At 44.5% G+C, this 22,297-nt stretch overlaps 1 protein-coding gene across 6 annotated transcripts in view; it reads left to right on the top strand.

Annotated features, from left to right (window-relative positions):
* LAMA2 (laminin subunit alpha 2) overlaps positions 1-22,297 on the top strand; it is a 3,129,796-nt gene that overhangs the window by 2,126,895 nt on the left and 980,604 nt on the right. For all 6 annotated transcript variants that reach the window (XM_085611831.1, XM_085611827.1, XM_085611830.1 and 3 more), the window contains one exon: positions 4,684-4,801. In XM_085611831.1, coding sequence (XP_085467957.1) covers positions 4,684-4,801 — 118 coding nt within the window. The remainder of the gene's footprint in view (positions 1-4,683; positions 4,802-22,297) is intronic.

Raw genomic sequence — 22,297 nt, 5'->3', positions numbered from 1 at the left:
GCGTTTGATGACTACATAGACTCGAATGGCCTTGAATTGAATGTTAAAAAGACTAAAATCATGAAAATTGGATTTACCAAACAAACGTTTAATACATTGAGAGCCAGAGCAGGACCAATTGATGTTGTGAAAACATACAGATATTTAGGGGTGGTGTTTGACAACAGAGTTTCTTTTAAATTTCATTTTAAAGATCTAAGGGCAAAAACGGTGGTTTTAATTCATGATTTTAACACTTTAAAAAAATTGTTGAATTATCTATCTTATGATTATATTCTTAAAGTCATGAAAGCTAAGCTAGAACCAACTCTTTTATATGGTTCTCCCATAACAAGGGGAAAAGATGTGAAAGTTTTAGACTTATTGTTGGTCAAGGCTTTTAAATCAACTTTTGGAATCCCCAGATCCGTAGGGCAAGCAGGAATTAGATTAGAGTTCGGTCTCCTGATATAAATAAGTCTATCCATACCGTATAATAGAGATCCCATATTTTAACATGCTTAAGGGATATTGGTCTGCAAGTAGCACTTGAGGAATTGACACAGTCCAATTATAAGTTAGTTATAAAAAAAAAAATGAAGCTCTTAAATTGGATAAAACCGCATTAGCAGGGAAAATTCATGTTGGTAGGTGATTAATTCATATCAGTCATTACGAATTTAGCCCTATTTGACAGCATATTTATCTGCTAATATAAAAAAAAAAAAATCTACGAAGGGGAATAAATCCAACAAAAGAGTGTATGCAGCCATGGATTGAGCAATGGGCAGATACTAACTGCAGATTATGTGGATGGCCACAAGAATCATTAGTCCATATAGCATGTGTGTGTCATAAATTGATTACAATTAAGCATCTTTATTTAAAACATCTATTTTTGAAGATTGGGATTAGATCAGCATGTCAGGCACTTGTTAGGTCCTTATCTGGTGAGTCTATTCTGTTGTTATGTCAGCTAATTACATTTTTAAGTGCAGCTGAAAAGTGTTTGGTATCACCAGATTGAGATGTATTAAATTCGGTCAGACACCTAGTAGTACAAAATGAACCTATTATACCTATTTCGGGACGGATATACTTGTTGCACTTTACTAGTGTCCTGGAATTATGAAATATCAACTAATGACATGTAGGCACTTTAACGCAAAATAGGTGCTATATCTTGTAATAGTATTTGTTGAATCTTTCTTTTAAAAAAAATCAACCCCGGGTCAGACATAATAAATGCACTTTATCATTGTAATTAAGCTATGGATTAACCATTTATGCATGTTGGCACTTTAATATGTAAGATGTGCAATATTAATATAATTAATTTGTTTCTCTTTGGAATCGCCTCTTATTCCATGATCTGGTTTATGTTTTGTTTTATGGGATATTTATGAATGCATTGGTCAAATTATTAATAATCTTTGATGTATTGAGTTATGCTGTTTTTTTTAAATATATTATGTGATTGTGAAATGTTTTGATTGCAATGATTTTTATTAATCACGCAATAAAGAATTTAAACATTAAACACAGGATACTGTCCCTCCAGGGAAAGCAAATTCTCCCTCTCTCTTCAAATGTGTTCATATTCGCTCTCCCCTAAAAACAATGGATCTATATAACTCTAATCAACATGTTTACACAACGTTTCCTTGTGTATCCAATCTATAACAAAGGTGGGTACATTACTTTTTCCTGAAAAGTCTTCACTCTTCCACTTGTGACTTTTAAGATTCTGATCAGTTTTCATTTGAGACTTAAGGTCTCTTCATTTATCCCCCAACCAAATTCAAAAATGAATTTTCCACATCTGACGTCAAGCAAGTCAAATTATGTCTGTGTACATACACAGTGTCTTGTGACTTAATAGACACTAATGATTTGATTACAATTTCTACACCTTTAAAATAAGGATTTGTATTCAAATGTCTGATAAGGGGCACTTGTGGAAGAATTACATCATAATTCAAAAAATTATATTGAACACTGCCTTCTTCATAAAATATACTTAATAGGAGACAACAAGAAATACTATATGTCAGAGAGAAATGGTGGTAGGTAATTCCATCTGAAGCAGAAGCAGGTAAAGTACAAACATAGCAAGTTCTAGCATTCATCATGTCTATATACTCATAAAGCAATCTAGAATAAACGTTCGATGTACAGTACCCTCTTGATACATCTGTGTGTAATTTCCTAACCCGCCACAATTGTACGTCACTATCAGGTCAGAAGTAGGTTTAGATTCTACTGAGCTATCTGAAGCTGAATATAACCCTATAATCACTATAACTAATGTTACAAATACAGTAATTAGTGTGCCTTTTATGATGTATCTACAAGTATTAGGATCGGCTTCCTTTACTTTGTTGGAATCTAATCCTTGGATAGAACGTAGCAGCTGCAGAGACTTCTCTGTCCATTTTCACCTGTGCAAACACCAAAACCAAATTTCAAATGATACGCAGCAAAACATTTACATAAAATCTTATTAAATGTTATTTAGCCCCACTCTGTGTTTCTCTTAGAACCTTAGGCTTCTTTGGTTCCCTTGAGCCTTGGTACTCTTCTTTCTTCCCTACAAAGTCTATAAAATGTTTTAGACAATTAACAGTTCTAACTCATTCACTATTAGTCCCAATATGAAATGCTTCAGTTAATCAACTAACACAGGAAACTCGTTTGCATCCAAAAAGGAAATTCAACCAGATTCAATATTAGCTGTCCCAAGCTCCCATTCCGCTATACTGTTTAAATGCCTGCAACAATCTCTCATAGTATGCATGAATCGTCTTCTTCAGGCCTTGGAACGTTTGATCAATCTTGACTCAGTCAAAATTTTGGGGCGGCACCTTAGACTTCAAACCCGTCATCACCTGATCATACTTCGTCATCACTATAGCTGAAGGGCCATTAGTCACAGTGTCTCTTGTCAGCTCTCTCTCAGGACACACTATGGCTATTTTACACCACGTCCACAAATCACTTGGGAGTACAGTGTCAAACAAGGTTATCAGATCAGTCCACAAAACCTCCTACATTTTCACAAACAGTTCAACTTGTTTATACCACTCCACAGACTTCTCTCTTAATTTAGGGAATTCATTTGTAAATGACGTAAGATCGCTCCTACTCCAAGGTATAAATCTATAACCTCAGGTAGGTACCTTTGGGTACAGGGTCAAGACTGATTTGCGTATGACTGGGTTAAAAAGGGAATGGCATGGGGAGCAAAAAAATGATGGATTCAGTCCCAGATCTCTGTACTAGGGTGAATGTATGACATTGTTCTGCACTCTGTCCATCAATTGTTCTCTTTGTACTTTTGTATGTGGCACAATAGCTAATACAAGCAAAAACAACTGATCGAAATTTATAAAGAAAGCATTAAACGCCCATGTGATTAATTCTCACTAATATCTGGCGAATGCACTGCATTAGATGCATTTTAGCGCACCATCTTAAAATCTAACTCTATAAAAGATTAATATCAGCAGTCCAGATGTTTCTGAAAAGAAAAAAAAGGTAATATACACTCCCATATATGTAAAAACACACAATGGATGCACTTATATACCTTCGGTGCACCATATCTCTTTATTATTATTGTGTCACAGGAGTACGTAAGGCCAAATGTAAATATATATGTGTGTGTGGCCTAGCCAAACATAGAAGGATGGGGCCAAAATGATGCTACTCCACCTGCATCATCCTTTGATAATTTTGGACAGTTTCTTCCTCGCTAATACATTTTTGTAGTTTGAGTGGTGTGTAGTATAACCAGTGAAGTGTAAATAATTACTCTTTTTAAGGGAAGCTGATCTATTAGATTTACATGGGTACTTTGTTTGATACTCGCCATAAGTCTTGCGAAGGCAAGCTATTCTCCTAAATAGTCAATGAATTTCAATCACACTGTAGTTCTCAACGACTGTGATTTTCATGTTGTGTACAAGATTTCTTATTGTGTTAATCTAAAGGCCTTATTACAGTACAGAGTCTGCATATTTGCAGTGGCGGCGGGACAACCACCATCCCAGTGGTCCGACCGCTGTGTTATGATGGTGGCGGTGGGACCGCCACAAGACCACTGCCACAGCCAGGATCTAGGATCCTGCGGTGGGGAAAGCAGGTGAGAATCGTGGCTGGGACCCTGCCATGAAATGCTTCATGAAAATGCATGGAAAGGGGGCCCAACAGGGCCCCTAGGGCAAATCTGCCCATGGAGGTGCTAGCGAGGTGGCACATAATGTGCCCCCCCAAAACGTGCATGGTCGTGCGTGCACTGTGTGGCATGCACAACATGGTGCATGCCACACGGTGCACAAACGTGCTTTAGGGGCTGTCACAGCGGCGATATGCTGTTTAGGCTCTCCTATGAGCCAAACATACCTGCCGCTGTGACACCACTGCCACCGCACTGCCAGCTCTGGATTCAACTTAGAATCTGGCGGGCAGGTTCACAATGGGCTCGGAAATCTTCCCTGGGAACGCTGCCATGCTGGTTCTACAGGAAGGCTGCCAAACTCATAATCCCGGCCTAAGTGTCTAAATGCAAGTATTTGAATTTAGAAAGTGGTACTTCTGACTCATATTGTTCCATGTCTTTAATTTATTTATTGTCAGTTACATTATTTAGACAGCAGTGCCTTCAATTGATAAAAACTGATTGTCTTCTTTTTTTGCTTTCAGGGTCTCTGAGATATTGATGGAAGTGGCAGTCGAGGGCCCTGTGTCGTCAATGAGCCCCCAAGCTTATTTGATAGAGAAATGTGAATGCCCTCCAGGCTACTCAGGCTTGTCCTGTGAGGTACAGCACCATTTTGTTTAAGACAAGCTAACCTTGCAGTTGATATCTGAATGTTTCAGTTTGAGCGTGTGCTTTAACATTTTCGGATTGCTGAAATAGTGAACCATGTCCAAATAGCATTATTGATGCCACATCTCCTCTTGAAGAATCTCTTAAAGTCTTGTGAAATGTATTTCTGGAGTCTAATTCTTGGAAAACAGTTTAAGCTGCACTTTGTGGTCAGTGGGAGGAGATAGTTATTCTGTGTCCACATCTACATACTGTGCAGTGTAGCACATATGGGCCCTTATTTCCAAAGTAGTCAGTAACAGTGCTGACCAGCAACATTGGAATTATGAGACACGCTGGAACACAGTGCAGCACTCAAAGATGCTGCACTGATTTAATCTACAGAGAAAGCAGGACAGTGTCATTCATGGCTACTAAGATAAGGCAGTGTCCTGCTCTCTCCCTAGTGATGGAGCACATTCAGGATGCCTTGCGCCACACTAGGCCACCTGCAGACACTTTTGCACAACAATGCAAAGGAGTCCGCATCATGTCTAGCATAGGGTTCATATTTGAAGTGTACCTTTATATAGTAGTTACAAAATACTATGCCTAACCAAACTTTAAAACATTTGTGATTTGGAAAAATACTGTACAGTGCAGCACACAAGCAGAGTGGGAAATGTTTGACCAAATAAAGCATGTCTCCTTTTTAATGCTTGCATTAATAAGGAGGAGTTATTGTTTTGGCACAAAACCATGTCTACTATTGTTACAAGATAGGGCTTTGCATCAAAACCCATGATTGGTTGAATGGGAATTCCTATGTTCCTCCCATGAAATCACTGTTAAAGAAATGTAATGTAAAGCACTGTCTTACTTTCAAGCAACTTTACAGTGCATAACATGCTTTTGAAATTCAAATAAACATTTAGCGCCAGTTTGTGTCAAATTTGTGAATCAAACCCAGTGCAAAATGTTAGTAACTCTGCCCAAGAATTTCCCCTAAATTTCCCCCACTCTTTTCACTTACTTAAAAAAGAAAACATTTCCGGATGAAATATATCTCTTTAGGTAAATACTCCCCTGGAGTTACCTGCACCTCTGATATTAGTAATTTTGAGAGGATGAAGTTTCCAGACTAAACACAATGATCCAATAGAAGAACCGTTTGAAATGATAGTATTTCCTTACAATAATATCAAATAACCTAATGTGTCATAAATATAATACAAATTACAGATCATAAAATAAAAGTATACACAGAGAAATAAAAGGCCCTGCTTACGCATTTTCCAGTTCAAATGATGGTAACTTTCTTGTCACAGATAATATTGAGAGACATCATTTTTTTCCCATACTCTATCCACGGCTGATTCTGGGCTATTACGAGTCATGGACTTCTGTTGTAAAGATCTACTTAAAAGGATGATGAAAGTAATGGACGAATGTGCTTCAAGACCAGATGCTTGAGATCTATTTTGCGAGGCCTCATCTACATGGAGGCATGCAGTGAAACACCAGGCTGTTGTATTTGAAGTTTAAAACCATATTTTTGACTACAGAAACATTGTGCTACCAAAATATCATGGTCAAAATATTATGAATCAAAACATTGAAAGGTGGACACATGTACGTAGGTATACGTTTACTAGATTTAACTCCACATCTTTGCACCTTGAAGAGATATATTTCCTAGTGGCGGTTGCCACTAGGTGGTTATAGTTAGGACCTAGTTTCAATAGGAAAAGTGTTTTTGTTTTGCTAATACGTTTGGTGCTGTTTGATAAATCTAGTACAACGCTCAGGTCAGCTGCTGTGTTAGAAGTTTCAGGTGATCCATCAAGCAGCGCCAATAAAAAGGAGCGTACCAAAATTCACTTTCCCCATGAAAATCCCCATAGGGATTTTGAACATGACTGCAGCCCTTACCGCTGAATGGAATGACACAAAATTTGGCAAAAAGCTAGCTCATGATCCAGAAAGCTTGCGTTTTGTGATTTGGTGTGAATCTGTTCAGTAGGTTTAGAGATATTAATCAAAAAGCAAATTTGTTTATCTAGGGAAGTGGATCACACCAACTCACTCATCAATACAGTCACTCTCTCACCCATACAGATACTCACACATCCACATATTCACCCAAACACCCACTCCAATAGCCACTCAGTTACCCATACACCCACTCATACACTTACTCGCCCACCCATACAGCCACTGACATACCCACTCACCAACCCATACCGCCACTCACACACCCACTCCCACACTGATGCAGTCACACAGCCACTCAGATGACATATGTTAGAATCACTATCACTCAGTAATACAAACACAAGTAAATCAACCTGTGCAGTAACTTAGTGCATATCTTTAAGTCTCAGAAACGTTTACGAAACACACTCATTGGATGATTTTATGAGTGATGTAATCAGCGATGTCCCTGTAACCTTTGTTTTTTTCTGTGAATATATATATATATGCACACACAAACACACACACACACACACACACACACATATATATATATATATATATATATATATATATATATATATAGAGAGGGAGAGGGAGAGGGAGAGGGAGAGGGAGAGGGAGAGGGAGAGGGAGAGGGAGAGGGAGAGAGAAAAATATATGAGAATATGAATGAGAATAATATAGATGTGGAGTTAAGTAAAGTAAACCTCTGCTTAACTACATATACTTACCTTGTCGATATTGTGATTCTTGATATTTCGGCCATAATATTCTGATAGCACAATATTCTGCAGGCAATATTAAGGTGGCATACCATGCCAGGCACTTATGCACAACTTAGTTATGAGCTGTTCAAGGTAGTGCTGCTGATTATAAGATTTGAGTGCTGCATTTGACATGGTTTCTCATACCGTGTTAATTAAATCCTTGCAGTCTCTTGGCATTACCGGGACAGCACTTGGTTGGCTGTCTTCTTTTTTATCTAAGCGGAGCTTTCAAGTTTTTTCATCTAGGGCTATTTCTAAAATCCACTCTTCTCCTTATGGGGTACCGCAAGGGTCGATTTTAAGTCCTCTCTTGTTCAATGTATATGTTGACCCTTTGGCAGCAATTGCAGAAGAGGCGGGGTTGTCTCTTTTTTCCTATGCCGATGACACCCAAATCATTTTTTCCTTTTCTGCGGAAAATCTGCCAGGGCTAGAGTAACATTGCATCTTGGATGCAATTCAACCTACTCAAGATCAACAGTGAAAAAACAGAGGTCCTTATCTTTGGGAAAAATATAGACCTTTGGGGTCCCCAACATTGGCCCACTGAAATGGGGCCTTTACCTCTTCCCACCTCTCAAGTCCGCAATCTGGGATTCATCATTGACAGCAAATTATCTATGAAGCAACATGCGGTAAAAACTGCAGCCACCTGCTTCACCATCCTAAAATGGTTGAAAATAATCATCTGGATGCTCCCGAATGCTACCCAAAAGACTGTAGTCCAGGCACTTGTAACATCCAGACTGGACTATGGGAACGTTCTTTTTTTGGGAGCTAATAGGGATGTGTTACGTAAGCTCCAGGTGGTGCAGAACTCTGCCGCTAGACTTCTTTGTAGAATCCCAAGAATGTCCTCTACTTCTAATGCCTGGAGAGATCTGCATTTGCTTAGAGTGGAAAATCGGATGAAATTTAAAGCTCTGAACTATATGTTCAAGATCAAGACTGGCAATGCTCCTCAATACAGACAAAATCTAGTCCGCCCCTATCAGCCTTCCCGCCTGTTACGTTCCTCGACTCAGGACAAATTTGTGATTCCCAGGATCAAACTCACAAGAATGGGTGGCCGTTCTTTTTCTTATCTTGGCCCACTCTTATGGAACTCCCTCCCCACAGTGATCCACAAAGAAACACTTTAATCTAATTTTCGTAAACTACTAAAAACCTGGCTGTTTAATCAATAATCGTCACTTCTCATATTTCATGGTTCCTCCGGGTTTGCGCTGGGAACCCCTTTTTGGGTAGCTGTGCGCATTATAAAATTAATTTAACATAACATAACATAAGGGCACTGCCAATTGTAGAGGGTGGGGTGTAGGGTGGAACTACAGTCTCTGTTGTTTAAAGTTTTAAGGGCTCTTTAGTTGAGGCCAGCCTATTCTCTCTGTCCCTGATCATTGTCAGTTTGGCTGCTGTTAGCCCAATGCCGCACATGCACCCATTCTTTGTGTCTCTGTTGTGGGTTCTCCATCCTGTGGATGACCCTTCTATAAGGATCATCACCCTACACAAAGATTAAGTCTGATAGTCAGCTTGAGAAGGACACTTGAAAGGAGAAATGGCCAAACTGATTCTGAAGATACAGACAGTGAATACATTTGCACTGTCTGCTACACCACAGTAAAAGTGGGAGCCATTGACCCACTATTGTTACAGCTCAAGCGAAGGATCTGCAGCACTTGTCCTGATGTATACCCGAGTGGATCATACTACCGAACCAACTGTTGCTAAGGTCTGTGGGACTAGATTAAAATGTGCCCAAATAAACTGTTGGCAAGCCTGTGGCATTTTCCAAAAGTGTGCTTGAATAGACTCTGAAGCATATGGCATGCAGCATTTGCCCACAGAGTCCCACGCACACTGTTTCACTGGAACAAAGCTGTACACGGCTGATGAGCCCATAACTAGGCAACACCAGTCCTCGGTTGCTTGTGTTCTGGTTCAGGAAGTACCTGGCCTGGCAGTTCAGACTGTCCCATTTAGAGAGGATCAAGACTGATTTGCATATAGCTGGGTCTAAACAGAGGTGACATGGTGTGCAAAATAATGATGAATTGGGATGCTGCCCGAGTAATTGCCAGTGGCTGAGATTAATTCAAGCATTCAATGTGTCACCCTAAGTGGGATGGGTATGCCCAGACATGGGTGCCAGTCACACTGTCACTGGAACCAAGCTGTACCCGGCTGATGAGTCCATAACTAGGGTGAAACCAGTCCTGGGTTGCCTGTATTCCACTTCAGGGAGGACCTGGCTTGGCAGTTCAGGCTGGACTGTTCTGATTGGAGCAGGGTCAAGATTGATTTGCATATAGCTGAGTCTAAACTGGGGTGACATAGATGCGCCCTGAGTAATTACCAGTGGCTGAGAACAATTCAAGCATTCCATCCATCACTCTTTTGTATACTTGAGCAGACAACATCATCATGACCTTGAATGTAACTACACAGGGTGTTGACCTGAAGTGCGCCCGATTGGACTGCAACACTGCTGCTGAACCTGCAAAGTGTCTGGAAGTGACCCAACTGGTGACAGCCAGACTCAAGAACTGAAGCGGTCTGCATTGCATTGGACCCACTTACCCCCTGCCCGAGGGCTGCAATCAGGGGGCGCACTGCAAAAGGTGGCGCACTGTCGGTGTGCATCCTGAGAGCTTCTTTGCCTCTGTGCCTGCATCTGTAATATGTTACAACAAACAATTGATGGACGGAATGCTGACAATGCAGACATTCTCCCCCAGTCAAGAGATCTGGGTTAAATCCATCGTTCTTTTGCCCACTACACCACCCCAGTTTAGACATGGCCATATGCAAATCACTTAGGGCGAAAACCGGTCCTAGGATGCTTGATTCCGGTCCAGGGAAGACATGGCTTGGTAGTTCGGGCTGGACTGTTCCCATGAGGCACAGGGTCAAGACTGATTTGCATATGGCCATCTCTAAACTGGGGTAGTGTAGTGGGCAAAAGAACGATGGATTTAACCCAGATCTCTTGACTGGGGGAGAATGTATGCATTGTCAGCATTCCGTCCATTATTTGTTTGTTGTAACGCTTTTCGCCCTAAGTGGGATGGGTATTCCCAGACGTGGGACCCGTGCTCACTACGCCACTGGAGTCAAGCTATCCTGGCTGATGACGGCTGATAGCCAGAAACCGGTCCTAGGATGCTTGATTCCAGTCCAGGGAAGACATGGCTTGGTAGTTCGGCCTGGACTGTTCCCATGAGGCACAGGGTCAAGACTGATTTGCATATGGCCATGTCTAAACTGGGGTGGTGTAGTGGGCAAAAGAACGATGGATTTAACCCAGATCTCTTAACTGGGGGAGAATGTATGCATTGTCAGCATTCTGTCCATTATTTGTTTGTTGTAACGCTTTTCGCCCTAAGTGGGATGGGTATTCCCAGACTTGGGACCCGTGCTCACTACGCCACTGGAGTCAAGCTATCCTGGCTGATGACGGCTGATAGCCAGAAACCGGTCCTAGGATGCTTGATTCCGGTCCAGGGAAGACATGGCTTGGTAGTTCGGGCTGGACTGTTCCCATGAGGCACAGGGTCAAGACTGATTTGCATATGGCCATGTCTAAACTGGGGTGGTGTAGTGGGCAAAAGAACGATGGATTTAACCCAGATCTCTTGACTGGGGGAGAATGTATGCATTGTCAGCATTCCGTCCATTATTTGTTTGTTGTAACGCTTTTCGCCCTAAGTGGGATGGGTATTCCCAGACGTGGGACCCGTGCTCACTACGCCACTGGAGTCAAGCTATCCTGGCTGATGACGGCTGATAGCCAGAAACCGGTCCTAGGATGCTTGATTCCGGTCCAGGGAAGACATGGCTTGGTAGTTCGGGCTGGACTGTTCCCATGAGGCACAGGGTCAAGACTGATTTGCATATGGCCATGTCTAAACTGGGGTGGTGTAGTGGGCAAAAGAACGATGGATTTAACCCAGATCTCTTGACTGGGGGAGAATGTCTGCATTGTCAGCATTCCGTCCATTATTTGTTTGTTGTAGTGCATCTGTAATACAGCACTGGCACAGAGGCAAAGGGATTACGTCATTTGCATTGGCCCATGCCCCCATGCAAATGAGGGAATGCCCTCTTGAGGAAGCACTGGCACTGTATGTACGCCAGCGCTTTCAGTATTACAGAAGGGGACTCACAAGTATCTGTGGCCCTTTCTGTAATATCAAAGTGCCCCAGAGGCACGCTGTGACGGGACGGGTCGGCCGGCTCAGGGGACTCCAGAGGGCACGGACTGGTGGGCACCGATATCAGGGGTCCCTAACAATCTCCCCTCTCCACAGACCGACTGGGCAGCGGACGAAGACGAACTGCCGCTGGTGGCCGGAGCCGGGCCCTTTAACTGGGAAGTACCTGGAACGCAAGCCCCGCCCAGGGAGGACGTCACTCAAGCAGGAAGTACAAGTGGAGGCGAACCCAGGAGGTGGACGGACGGCGATCCCTGGAAGAAGGACTGAGACGAAGGAGACGGAGGAGGAGAAGACGGCGCGACTGAGAGGAACGATCCAGAGCAGGCGGACACCGGAGGCTGGAGGAAGGAGAGACCCAGCGGCTACGGACTCCGCGAAGCGCCCGGCCACGTTCCCAGGGGAGGAGCGTGGCTTGGACAGGTACGGGACCGGGTAGCGGGCTGGATGGGAAGGCGGTAAAACCCGCGTTAACCGGTCGCCTCCTCAAGTACCTTTACCTTCTTGTTTAGTTTTGTTTGATCCCCTCACCGTTTGTGGCACTCCGTTTTCGGTTGTACACCAGTAGGGTGCTTCCTCACTCCCGGTCCCTGGTGTTAGGAATACGAGTATACCTACTCCCAGTCTAATATAGTCCCTTATCTCTCTCTTCCTTGGGGCACAACGGAGAGCCAAGTGCGTGGCCGCCGGAAGGACGAGGAAGGAGGGAGCCAACCATCCGGGAAGAGCGTTGGAGATCTAATTCACCACGGATCCCGCTACCTTCGCGAGAGAAAGGCTAACTAGCCGGACTAAAAGAAGATTGATATCAATAAAACCACGTATACCCAGAACTCGTGTAGTGTCTCTCATTGACGCCCCATCACAACTGGTGTCAGAAGTGGGATTTCCATCTCCCGTCGTCGGTGATCACAAGATGGAGGCCCTCGTACAACATTTAATCCAGGGGCAAGAGAAACTCAGCTGGGCCGTGGAAAGACAGATGACATCTGCGCAGGCAGACCGGGAGCTCTTCCAAAACTCAATGAAAGCGCACCTGGAGTCCCTTCCAAAGGCCACTCCCGATCCCGGGGTACCGATACCCTTGGAACGACGGCTACCGTATTCCAGCTCGGCCGGAGTGGCCTTACAAAAATACGTTGCGGGGGAAGACCCGGACGCCTTCCTGACCAACTTCGAGCGTGCGGCTCGGGCTTGCGGATGGCCGGAGGAGAAATGGACTTTTTTCCTGGCTCCACTACTGTCAGGGGAAGCGCAGGCCGCTTACCAGGTGGCCAACCCCACTGGTCTGACCGGGTACCACGTTATAAAGGAGGTTATCCTGGAGCACCTAGGTCTCGATGCTGAGGCCTATAGAAGCAAATTCCGAAAAGAGAGAGGGGTACAGGGGGAAAACCCAAAGACCTTGTATTTCCGTCTGAAGATGGCCGCTGACAAGTGGCTCAGGCCTGAGTCCAGCACCAAGGAGGAGATTATGACGAAAATATACATGGAACAATTCTTGGAGGCTTTACCCTTCGGGACCCAAAAATGGTTGAAACAACACCCCCATTTAACCCCTGAACAAGCGGTCGATATGGCCAAGTATTTTTCGCGAGCCCAGCCCCGCTCCTACCCCCTGGAACCGGAGAAATCTATCAAACCACCCATGGGAGGCAGAAGCGAGAAGAGACCAGCGCCCCCCCCTGGCTTTCCCCGAGGCAAGACCCCGCGTTCTGACGGGGCCCTGCCCAAAGGCCCCCAATGTTTTGAGTGTGGCGAATGGGGCCACATCGCCAGACTGTGTCCGCGGAAAAGAACCGAAGAGCCCATGGATGTGGGGTACCTTCCCCGGAGCGTCCTGTACTCAGCTGAGATGGGTGCCTCGTTTTATGTACGTGTGGGGATGAATGGCTTTACACTTAACGCCCTTTTAGACTCAGGATGTCGACAGTCGGTGGTAAAAAAACATTTGGTGTTGCCCCACCAGTATCTGCCCCACCGACTTGTCCACATCAGGTGCATACACGGGGAGGTCCGGCCCTATCCCTTGGCCCTAGTACCCTTGACTCCCCATAACGGGCCCACCTGCACGGTGAGGGTAGGGGTGGTTGACTCCCTCCCCGAAGATGTGATATTGGGGGTGGATAACCCCGACTTCCTCAGGATGTTCAAACATACCATGGAACAAGAAACCAGGGATATAGAGTTGCCTATCTCGGGACTAGTTACTGCTGACCCTTGGATTATAGATCGAAGCTTCCGCTTCGCCCAGTCTAACGACCGCACCCTCTTTAATGCTTGGGAAAGCGCCCACCTCAACCAATCCCAGACCAGGGACGCCTATCCCCGGTTTATTATAAAGGATGGGCTGTTGTACCGGGAAGGGAATAAGGGAGGTGATCAGCAGTTGTTAGTGCCCCAGCCCTTCAGGGAGCAGATATTGTTCTTTTCTCATGCCCATCTTACAGCAGGTCATGCCGGGAGGGAGAAAACCACTAGCGGGGTACTACGGTATTTCTACTGGCCCGGGGTATATAAGGACGTAGAGACGTATTGCCAAACCTGTGAGGTCTGCCAGAAAAAGTCCTCCTATAAACCAGTAGCGGCCCCACTACAACCCATGCCCATCATCGGGGTCCCCTTTGAGAGGGTGGGTATGGATTTGATAGGCCCTCTCCCTCGCACTAAGAAGGGACACCTCCACGCCCTTGTTATCGTGGATTACGCCACCCGGTTCATTGAAGCCTTTCCCCTCTCAGCCCCTACCACCAAAAACGTGGCCGACAAGGTGATCGAGTTGTTTTCCCGGGTAGGGTTCCCCAAGGAGGTCGTGACCGACCAAGGGACGCCCTTCACGTCCCGCCTCATGAAAGAAGTATGTGCAACCCTAGATATCCGCCAGTTACACACGTCTGTGTACCATCCCCAGACGGATGGGCTGGTGGAGAGATACAACCGCACCTTAAAGACCACATTAAAGAAAATGCTGACGGCGGAAAAACAGGATTGGGATAGGCTGCTTCCCTTGGCCTTGTACGTGTTACGAGCCCAGGTACAAAGTAGCACGGGGTATTCGGCCTTTGAGTTATTATATGGCCGCCAGCCCCGGTCCTTGTTGGAGATGACCCGTGAGGCCTGGATACATGAAGACAGCCAAGACCACCGATCCTTATTGGAATACACCTCCCAGCTCAAATCCAAACTCGGAAAACTGCGAGAACTCGCACATTCCAATCTGGAAAAAAGTCAAGAGAAGCAAAAGAAATATTATGACCACGGAAAAAGACTACGGACGCTGCAAGTGGGTGAGTGGGCTCTGGTGTTGCTGCCCTCCAGCACCAGTAAATTCAGGAGCGAGTGGCAAGGCCCGTACCGCGTAATGGAAACCATAGGACGCACTACTTATAAGCTGCAGGTGACCCCTTCCAAAGCACAAAGCTACCATATCAACTTGCTCAAGAAGTGGCTTGGTCCACCTCCGAAAAACGCCCACTTCTTAATACCGACCCACAGCCAGAAGACCTCCACAGTGGGCTCCTTGGTGGTAAACCCTGATCTACACGACGTACAAAAGGAGCAACTACAAGAGGCCCTCCGTCCCTTTGAGGACATTTTCTCGGACTCCCCGGGAAAAACCCACTTGGCAGAACACTCCATTGAAACCCCCCCCGGACAGATAGTGAGACAGAAGGCCTATCGAGTTCCCGCCGCAAAAAAGGAAGCTATCCGGAACGAGGTGAAGGATATGTTGCGTTTAGGGGTCATCAGGCCTTCCACTAGTCCATGGTCCTCCCCGATCGTGATGATTCCCAAACCCGACGGGTCGTCCCGATTTTGTATGGACTTTAGGGCGTTAAACGACATCTCTGCCTTTGATGCCTACCCTATCCCTCGAGTGGACGACCTGATCGAAAAAATCGGGGAGTCCGCGTACATTACGACCTTTGACCTCACGAAGGGCTACTGGCAGGTGCCTCTCCGAGAGGAAGACCGAAAAAAGACCGCCTTCTCTACCGATCTAGGGCTTTTTGAGTTCACGGTCTTGCCCTTTGGGCTCCACGGGGCCCCGGCAACCTTCCAGAGATTAATGAACCGAGTACTGTTGCCCTACGCCAGCTTCTGCTCAGCCTACTTGGATGACATTGTGGTGTTCAGCCCTTCTTGGACGGAACACCTACACCACATCACCACAATACTCTCCGCACTTCGCCATGCAGGGTTGCACATTAATGCCCGTAAGTCAAGAGCCGCCTTTCAAAGGGTACAGTATCTGGGATATGTCCTAGGGGACGGGGTCATATCTCCCCAAGAAAAGAAAGTCATGGCCATAGGAAATACCCCTTTTCCATCCACAAAAAGGGAACTGAGGGTTTTTTTGGGCTTAATAGGATACTACAGGCGCTTTATTCCCTCTTTTGCTGACCTGGCCTCCCCTTTGACAGATCTCCTCCGTAAAGACTGCTCCACGCATTCCCTCAGGCATCCCACAGATGTGACCCTGCAGGCATTTCAGGATCTGAAAAACGCCATCACCTCGGCCCCGGTGTTAATATCTCCCAACTTCCAGAAAACCTTCCTACTAGCCACTGACGCATCTGATACTGGGATCGGGGCGGTGTTATCCCAAACAGGGGAGGACGGGCTGGAGCACCCCATCCTTTTCGTAAGCCGCAAGCTCTTCCCCCGAGAGAGATCCTATCCCACTATTGAGAGGGAGTGTTTAGCGGTTAAGTGGGCGGTGGAGAAGCTGCGGTATTACCTAGAGGGAAGGCCATTCATCCTGTACACGGACCACGCCCCATTGCAGTGGATGTACAGGAATAAAAGTAATAACGCCCGGGTCCTCCGGTGGTTCCTGTCCCTGCAACCTTTTACTTTCTCTGTACAGCATCGCAGGGGTAGGGACAACTGTGCCGCTGACTTTCTCTCCCGATCCTCACCTCTCCCCGAGCGGGAGCAGCCAGGGGGGTGGTATGTGACGGGACGGGTCGGCCGGCTCAGGGGACTCCAGAGGGCACGGACTGGTGGGCACCGATATCAGGGGTCCCTAACAATCTCCCCTCTCCACAGACCGACTGGGCAGCGGACGAAGACGAACTGCCGCTGGTGGCCGGAGCCGGGCCCTTTAACTGGGAAGTACCTGGAACGCAAGCCCCGCCCAGGGAGGACGTCACTCAAGCAGGAAGTACAAGTGGAGGCGAACCCAGGAGGTGGACGGACGGCGATCCCTGGAAGAAGGACGGAGACGAAGGAGACGGAGGAGGAGAAGACGGCGCGACTGAGAGGAACGATCCAGAGCAGGCGGACACCGGAGGCTGGAGGAAGGAGAGACCCAGCGGCTACGGACTCCGCGAAGCGCCCGGCCACGTTCCCAGGGGAGGAGCGTGGCTTGGACAGGTACGGGACCGGGTAGCGGGCTGGATGGGAAGGCGGGAGAACCCGCGTTAACCGGTCGCCTCCTCAAGTACCTTTACCTTCTTGTTTAGTTTTGTTTGATCCCCTCACCGTTTGTGGCACTCCGTTTTCGGTTGTACACCAGTAGGGTGCTTCCTCACTCCCGGTCCCTGGTGTTAGGAATACGAGTATACCTACTCCCAGTCTAATATAGTCCCTTATCTCTCTCTTCCTTGGGGCACAACGGAGAGCCAAGTGCGTGGCCGCCGGAAGGACGAGGAAGGAGGGAGCCAACCATCCGGGAAGAGCGTTGGAGATCTAATTCACCACGGATCCCGCTACCTTCGCGAGAGAAAGGCTAACTAGCCGGACTAAAAGAAGATTGATATCAATAAAACCACGTATACCCAGAACTCGTGTAGTGTCTCTCATTGACGCCCCATCACACACGCAAAGCGGGTGCAAACGCCCTTTGCGCCCATGGGGCTCTTCTATAATACGGCCCCAGGTGTTTATACCTTTTACCAGTCTAGAAGAAAATAAAATGGATGCATTGTTCCATGTATAATCTTTCCAAGCCACATGCAACTTACACGATTGCCCAAAGGAATTCAGAAAGCATTCTATTCATCATTTTTCTAAAATGGGTTACCCACGATTGAGGAGGTATTTGTTTCCCATACATGTGCCTTACAATATTCTACTAGTCTGTACCCACATTCAGCTGTTCAACAATGAAGCATCACTCCAAACAAAATCAAACTTTTGAGTGTCCTTCTAGAGGGAGATGGCTCCTTTGAGTGACAAACTTCTCCTTCATTACCTCACATCATTTCCTGGCACTCCCCTCATTTCTACTCAATGGAAATCGGACATAAACTTACCTTACTATGATTAGTACACGCATATATATACATATATATATATGCATATATATGTGTGTGTGTGTGTTGCTCCACTGCAACTAGACCGGCACACTCTCAGACGGGTGCTCAAAACGCGGAAGTGCGTCCGCGTTAATATTGGCGCTCGCTTCCCTTCACTTTGTCAGTTCGGAGAAAAGCACTCACAGTGGTCTTTGTCTTTCAAATCTCTTTAATTCGTACAGCCAACATGATGCGTTTCGGCTTATGCCTTAATCTAATGTCTTTTTGTTTCGCGCCAAAGGACGAAAAAATTTTAAAACCACAAGTGAATCACATGATGTATCATCATTGTAAGCAACGATGGACCACCGTATCCCGGGTGCATTTGAGCTCCATATTGGAATGTATTTTTTCTAACTGGCTCAATGCCTCACAGCGTGGTCTGTTTTGATTGTGGTGCTAAATCAACTTTGCTATCCATACTCCTTTCACAATTTCATTAACTCTTATTGAGAATATAAAAATTAAACCTTGCATAGCAGAATTTATCAGAGCAGGTTGGTTATCCATTATAAAGCCGTGTATCGGCATAATAGCTGCACATTTGTCATTATGGCATTTTAGCCAGCTTAATATCCATAACATATCTTTACCATTCAATGGCAGGTAATCATAACATAATACCGCTGTGTATCGGCCAACCTCCCACCCGCTATCCGTTACTTTATACATCAATGACACATACAAAACCATTCGGATTCCAAAAATAAATGAGATTATTCCTAAAAGCAGTTCAATGAGAAAAAAAAATCAATAAGAAAAAAAAGAAAAGATTACACAGACATAGCATTTCATTAAAATTACCCTTCATGTTGTCTTAAGTTCCCTTTTGATGTTGATATTTTAGTCACCGAGATGTATAGCTAGCTCCTCCCCTATATTCATTCCTTTTGGGGCCTTGGTCTCTAAATCAATTATATACCTCGATTCCAATGTCCGCAGCTTCTTAATCCTGTCACCTCCCCTCACACTGTTAGGGACCTGATCTAAGCCAAAGTATCGTAACAGTTCCCTGTCACTGCAATGTTTCTCTGTAAAGTGTCTTGCGACTGGGTAGGTGGCATCTTTTTTAACTATCGCCCTCATATGTTCTAATACTCTAATTTTTATGGGGTGGCTAGTACTGCCAACATATCTCAGTCCGCAAGGACATTCTAGACAATACACTACATACGTCGTGTTACATGTCAGAAACTTCTTTATGATCCTTTGCTGCTTTAAACCTGGCACCCTGTACGTGAGTGTTCTTCTACTGCCTGCACAGGCCTTGCATTTCCCGCAAGGATAGAAACCTCTAAGATCCCTTAGGGTTCCCCTGTGTTCAGCTTCATTTCATAATGGCTATGTACAAGGCTGTCCCTCAGCGATCTTGCCTTCCTGAAGGTTATCATCGGGGTAGCGGGAATATCTGAACCAATAACAATATTCGTTTTGAGGATGTGCCAGTTTTTCCTTAGGATTTTTCTTAATTCATTGGCATCATCCGAAAAAGTGGTTATCATCCTGAATTTGGTATCCGCCATCTTGTCTACATTCTTCTTGTCCTTTATTAACAGGGTTTCTCTAGGAATATTTTTCACCCTATTAAGGGTGACATTAAAAAAATCCTCATTATAACCCCTGATAATGAATCTTCTAAGACTAGCTTCTGCAGTCGCAATACAATCAACATCGTGTGTGCTGTTACGCTTTAATCTTAAAAGCTCCCCATAGGGAATACTCCTAATCAGCCTTGAGGGATGATTGCTTGCCGCATGTAGCGTTGAGTTACCGGCCATAGGTTTACGGTACAATGATACATGGGGTTTATTTCCAACAATGCTCACTTTAAGATCTAAGAAGTCTACCATATCTGAATTCATCTCGTCACTGAACTCTAGATTGATTACATTATTGTTCAAACTGTTGATGAATTCACTGGCTGGCTCTGTTGTGCCGTTCCAAACTATACACAGGTCATCGATGTAACGATACCAGGATATGACCCTGGTCATCCAAACATTTTCAGGCGATTTGGAAACTTGCTCCTCCCACCAGCCCACGAACAAGTTTGCGTAGCTGGGAGCGAAGCAAGTGCCCATCGCTGTGCCAGAGATTTGTTGATAAAAATCTTCACCAACTATAAAGATATCATTTGTTAAACAGAATTCAGTGAAGATCATTTTATTATGCTCAGTGAACTTCAATGATTTCTTCTTCAAAAAGTGTGCTACCGTTTCAAGTCCATGATCATGCTGAATGCAAGGGTATAGACTTGTGATGTCCAAAACAATTAATTTATACTCTGGATCCCATTCGAGTGTTTTTATGCGGCATAGAAAGTCCGGTGAATCTTTGATATATGCCAGCAGATTTTTTACAAAAGGAAAAAGATAAAAATCAACAAAGATGGGCAAAAGTTCCGTGAGTCCCCCTTGTGAGGAGACAATAGGTCTTCCCTGTGGTTTTTCACTGTTCTTGTAAATCTAAGGGATGTGATAGAACGTAGGCACCACTGGATTAAGGCAACGAAGGTCCAGGTACACATCCATATCCAACATCGACTTGTCGAACGACAGCTTGATTAATTCATGATATCGCTGTATACTATCCAAATAGACGTCCTTTGAAACCTTTTGGTAACTCCTGTTGTCAGATAGTTGTCTCAGTGCCTCTGCACTGTATTGTTCCCTAGTTTGAAGAACAATGTTACCCCCCTTGTCCGAGGGTTTGCATACTATCGTAGTGTCCTTCCGTAGGCTTTCTATGGCTTCTCGTTGTTCTTTAGTTCTCTTGTGCTCTTTCATTTGGCCCAATTTATTTCTCATTGTTGAAAGGTCTTTATTAACAGCCTCAGAAAATATATCAATTGCCAGCAGCTATTATGCCGATACACGGCTTTATAAAGGATAACCAACCTGCTCTTCTAAAATCTACTATGCAAGGTTTAATTTTTATATTCTCAATAAGAGTTAATGAAATTATCTCAGTCTTCTGATTAAAACAGTCTCAGCAAATTGACAAATTGTCTCAAATTGAGAATCAAGACTCTGCGATGAGGGTTATTTTTGACAATTACCTAGAGCCACACCAAGGGCATGCCACCAAATCAGAACGAAAGAGATATTTGGATTTACCTGTGCAAAAGATCTGTGCATGTCAACCTGGTCAACTCCTCAAGTCTCAATAACTAGGTCCTCATGCAATCTTTTGACATCACAATTAATAGAGGCGTCACTCGACAACACTCTCTGAAAAACCTTACTTAAGATTGAGAGTCATGTCTACTTGCGAAGAGTCTTAAACACTCTTTTCTTGCTTTAAGTGTACACTAATACAAGGGAAAGGCCACAGTAGGATTTCTCCTTGCATTCTCTTAGCATTGATAGGGAAGTGAGTTAGTAGTGCAGGAGTTACTCACTCTCAATTCAAATTTAAATATGAGTTCTGGTGACAGTGACTCACTAAGTTTCTGGGGTTTAATTCACAAATACAGTGAAGAAATCTATGCATCGTAGATTTTTACCTACGATTTGCATACAATTCTTCATTTTTACAGGACCTACTGAATCCCAAGAAGAATGCCTTGGCAATCTGAGAACGTTGCAGATTTTGAGGACTCCTTCATTATTAAATTCACTGTTGTGGATTATTCACCGTGCTGACGAATCAGAAAATAAAGTTTATTGGTAATGTTCATTTTCACATAACCATTTTTGCTATTTCTTCTCCACATAGAAATATATTTTTCCATGTTAAGGAAATCTTCTGCTGCGATTCTTGACAAATTAAAAGAATCTGGGGCACTTTTAGATTTAATTTGTACACATGTTATAGAATTTCTTGTCACGGCAAATTGGATGTGAAAAGAAACTGGGAATATATGTGAATACTGAAGAAAGATACGAATTTGTGAAGTTGCACCACGTATCCAGTGACCACCATCTTGCTCGTGCTATATTTATAGGAGAGGAAATTCTACCATGATGGAAGAGATTGCAGTATGGATGGAGATTTTTTAAAAATCCACAAATCAGGATTCTGGAAATCGGGATTTATTAATTTCGACTATACCCCTTTTTAAAAATGTAGATTTAATTGAAAACCACAATTTTTTAATGAAATTAACCCCATGCATGAGGTAGACACAATGGTATAACAGGCTGAACATGGCAATAGGATATCTCTCTTGATCCATTAACCAGCAGCCCTGTATGTCTATTCAGTAGTAGATTGGTGAGGGACAACCATACTTAAGGACATTGA

The sequence above is a fragment of the Triturus cristatus genome, chromosome 6 (genome assembly GCF_964204655.1).
Source record: "Triturus cristatus chromosome 6, aTriCri1.1, whole genome shotgun sequence".
NCBI lineage: Eukaryota > Metazoa > Chordata > Amphibia > Caudata > Salamandridae > Triturus > Triturus cristatus.
Note: the sequence above shows the minus strand (reverse complement) of the source record. Positions and strands in the feature narration are given on the sequence as shown.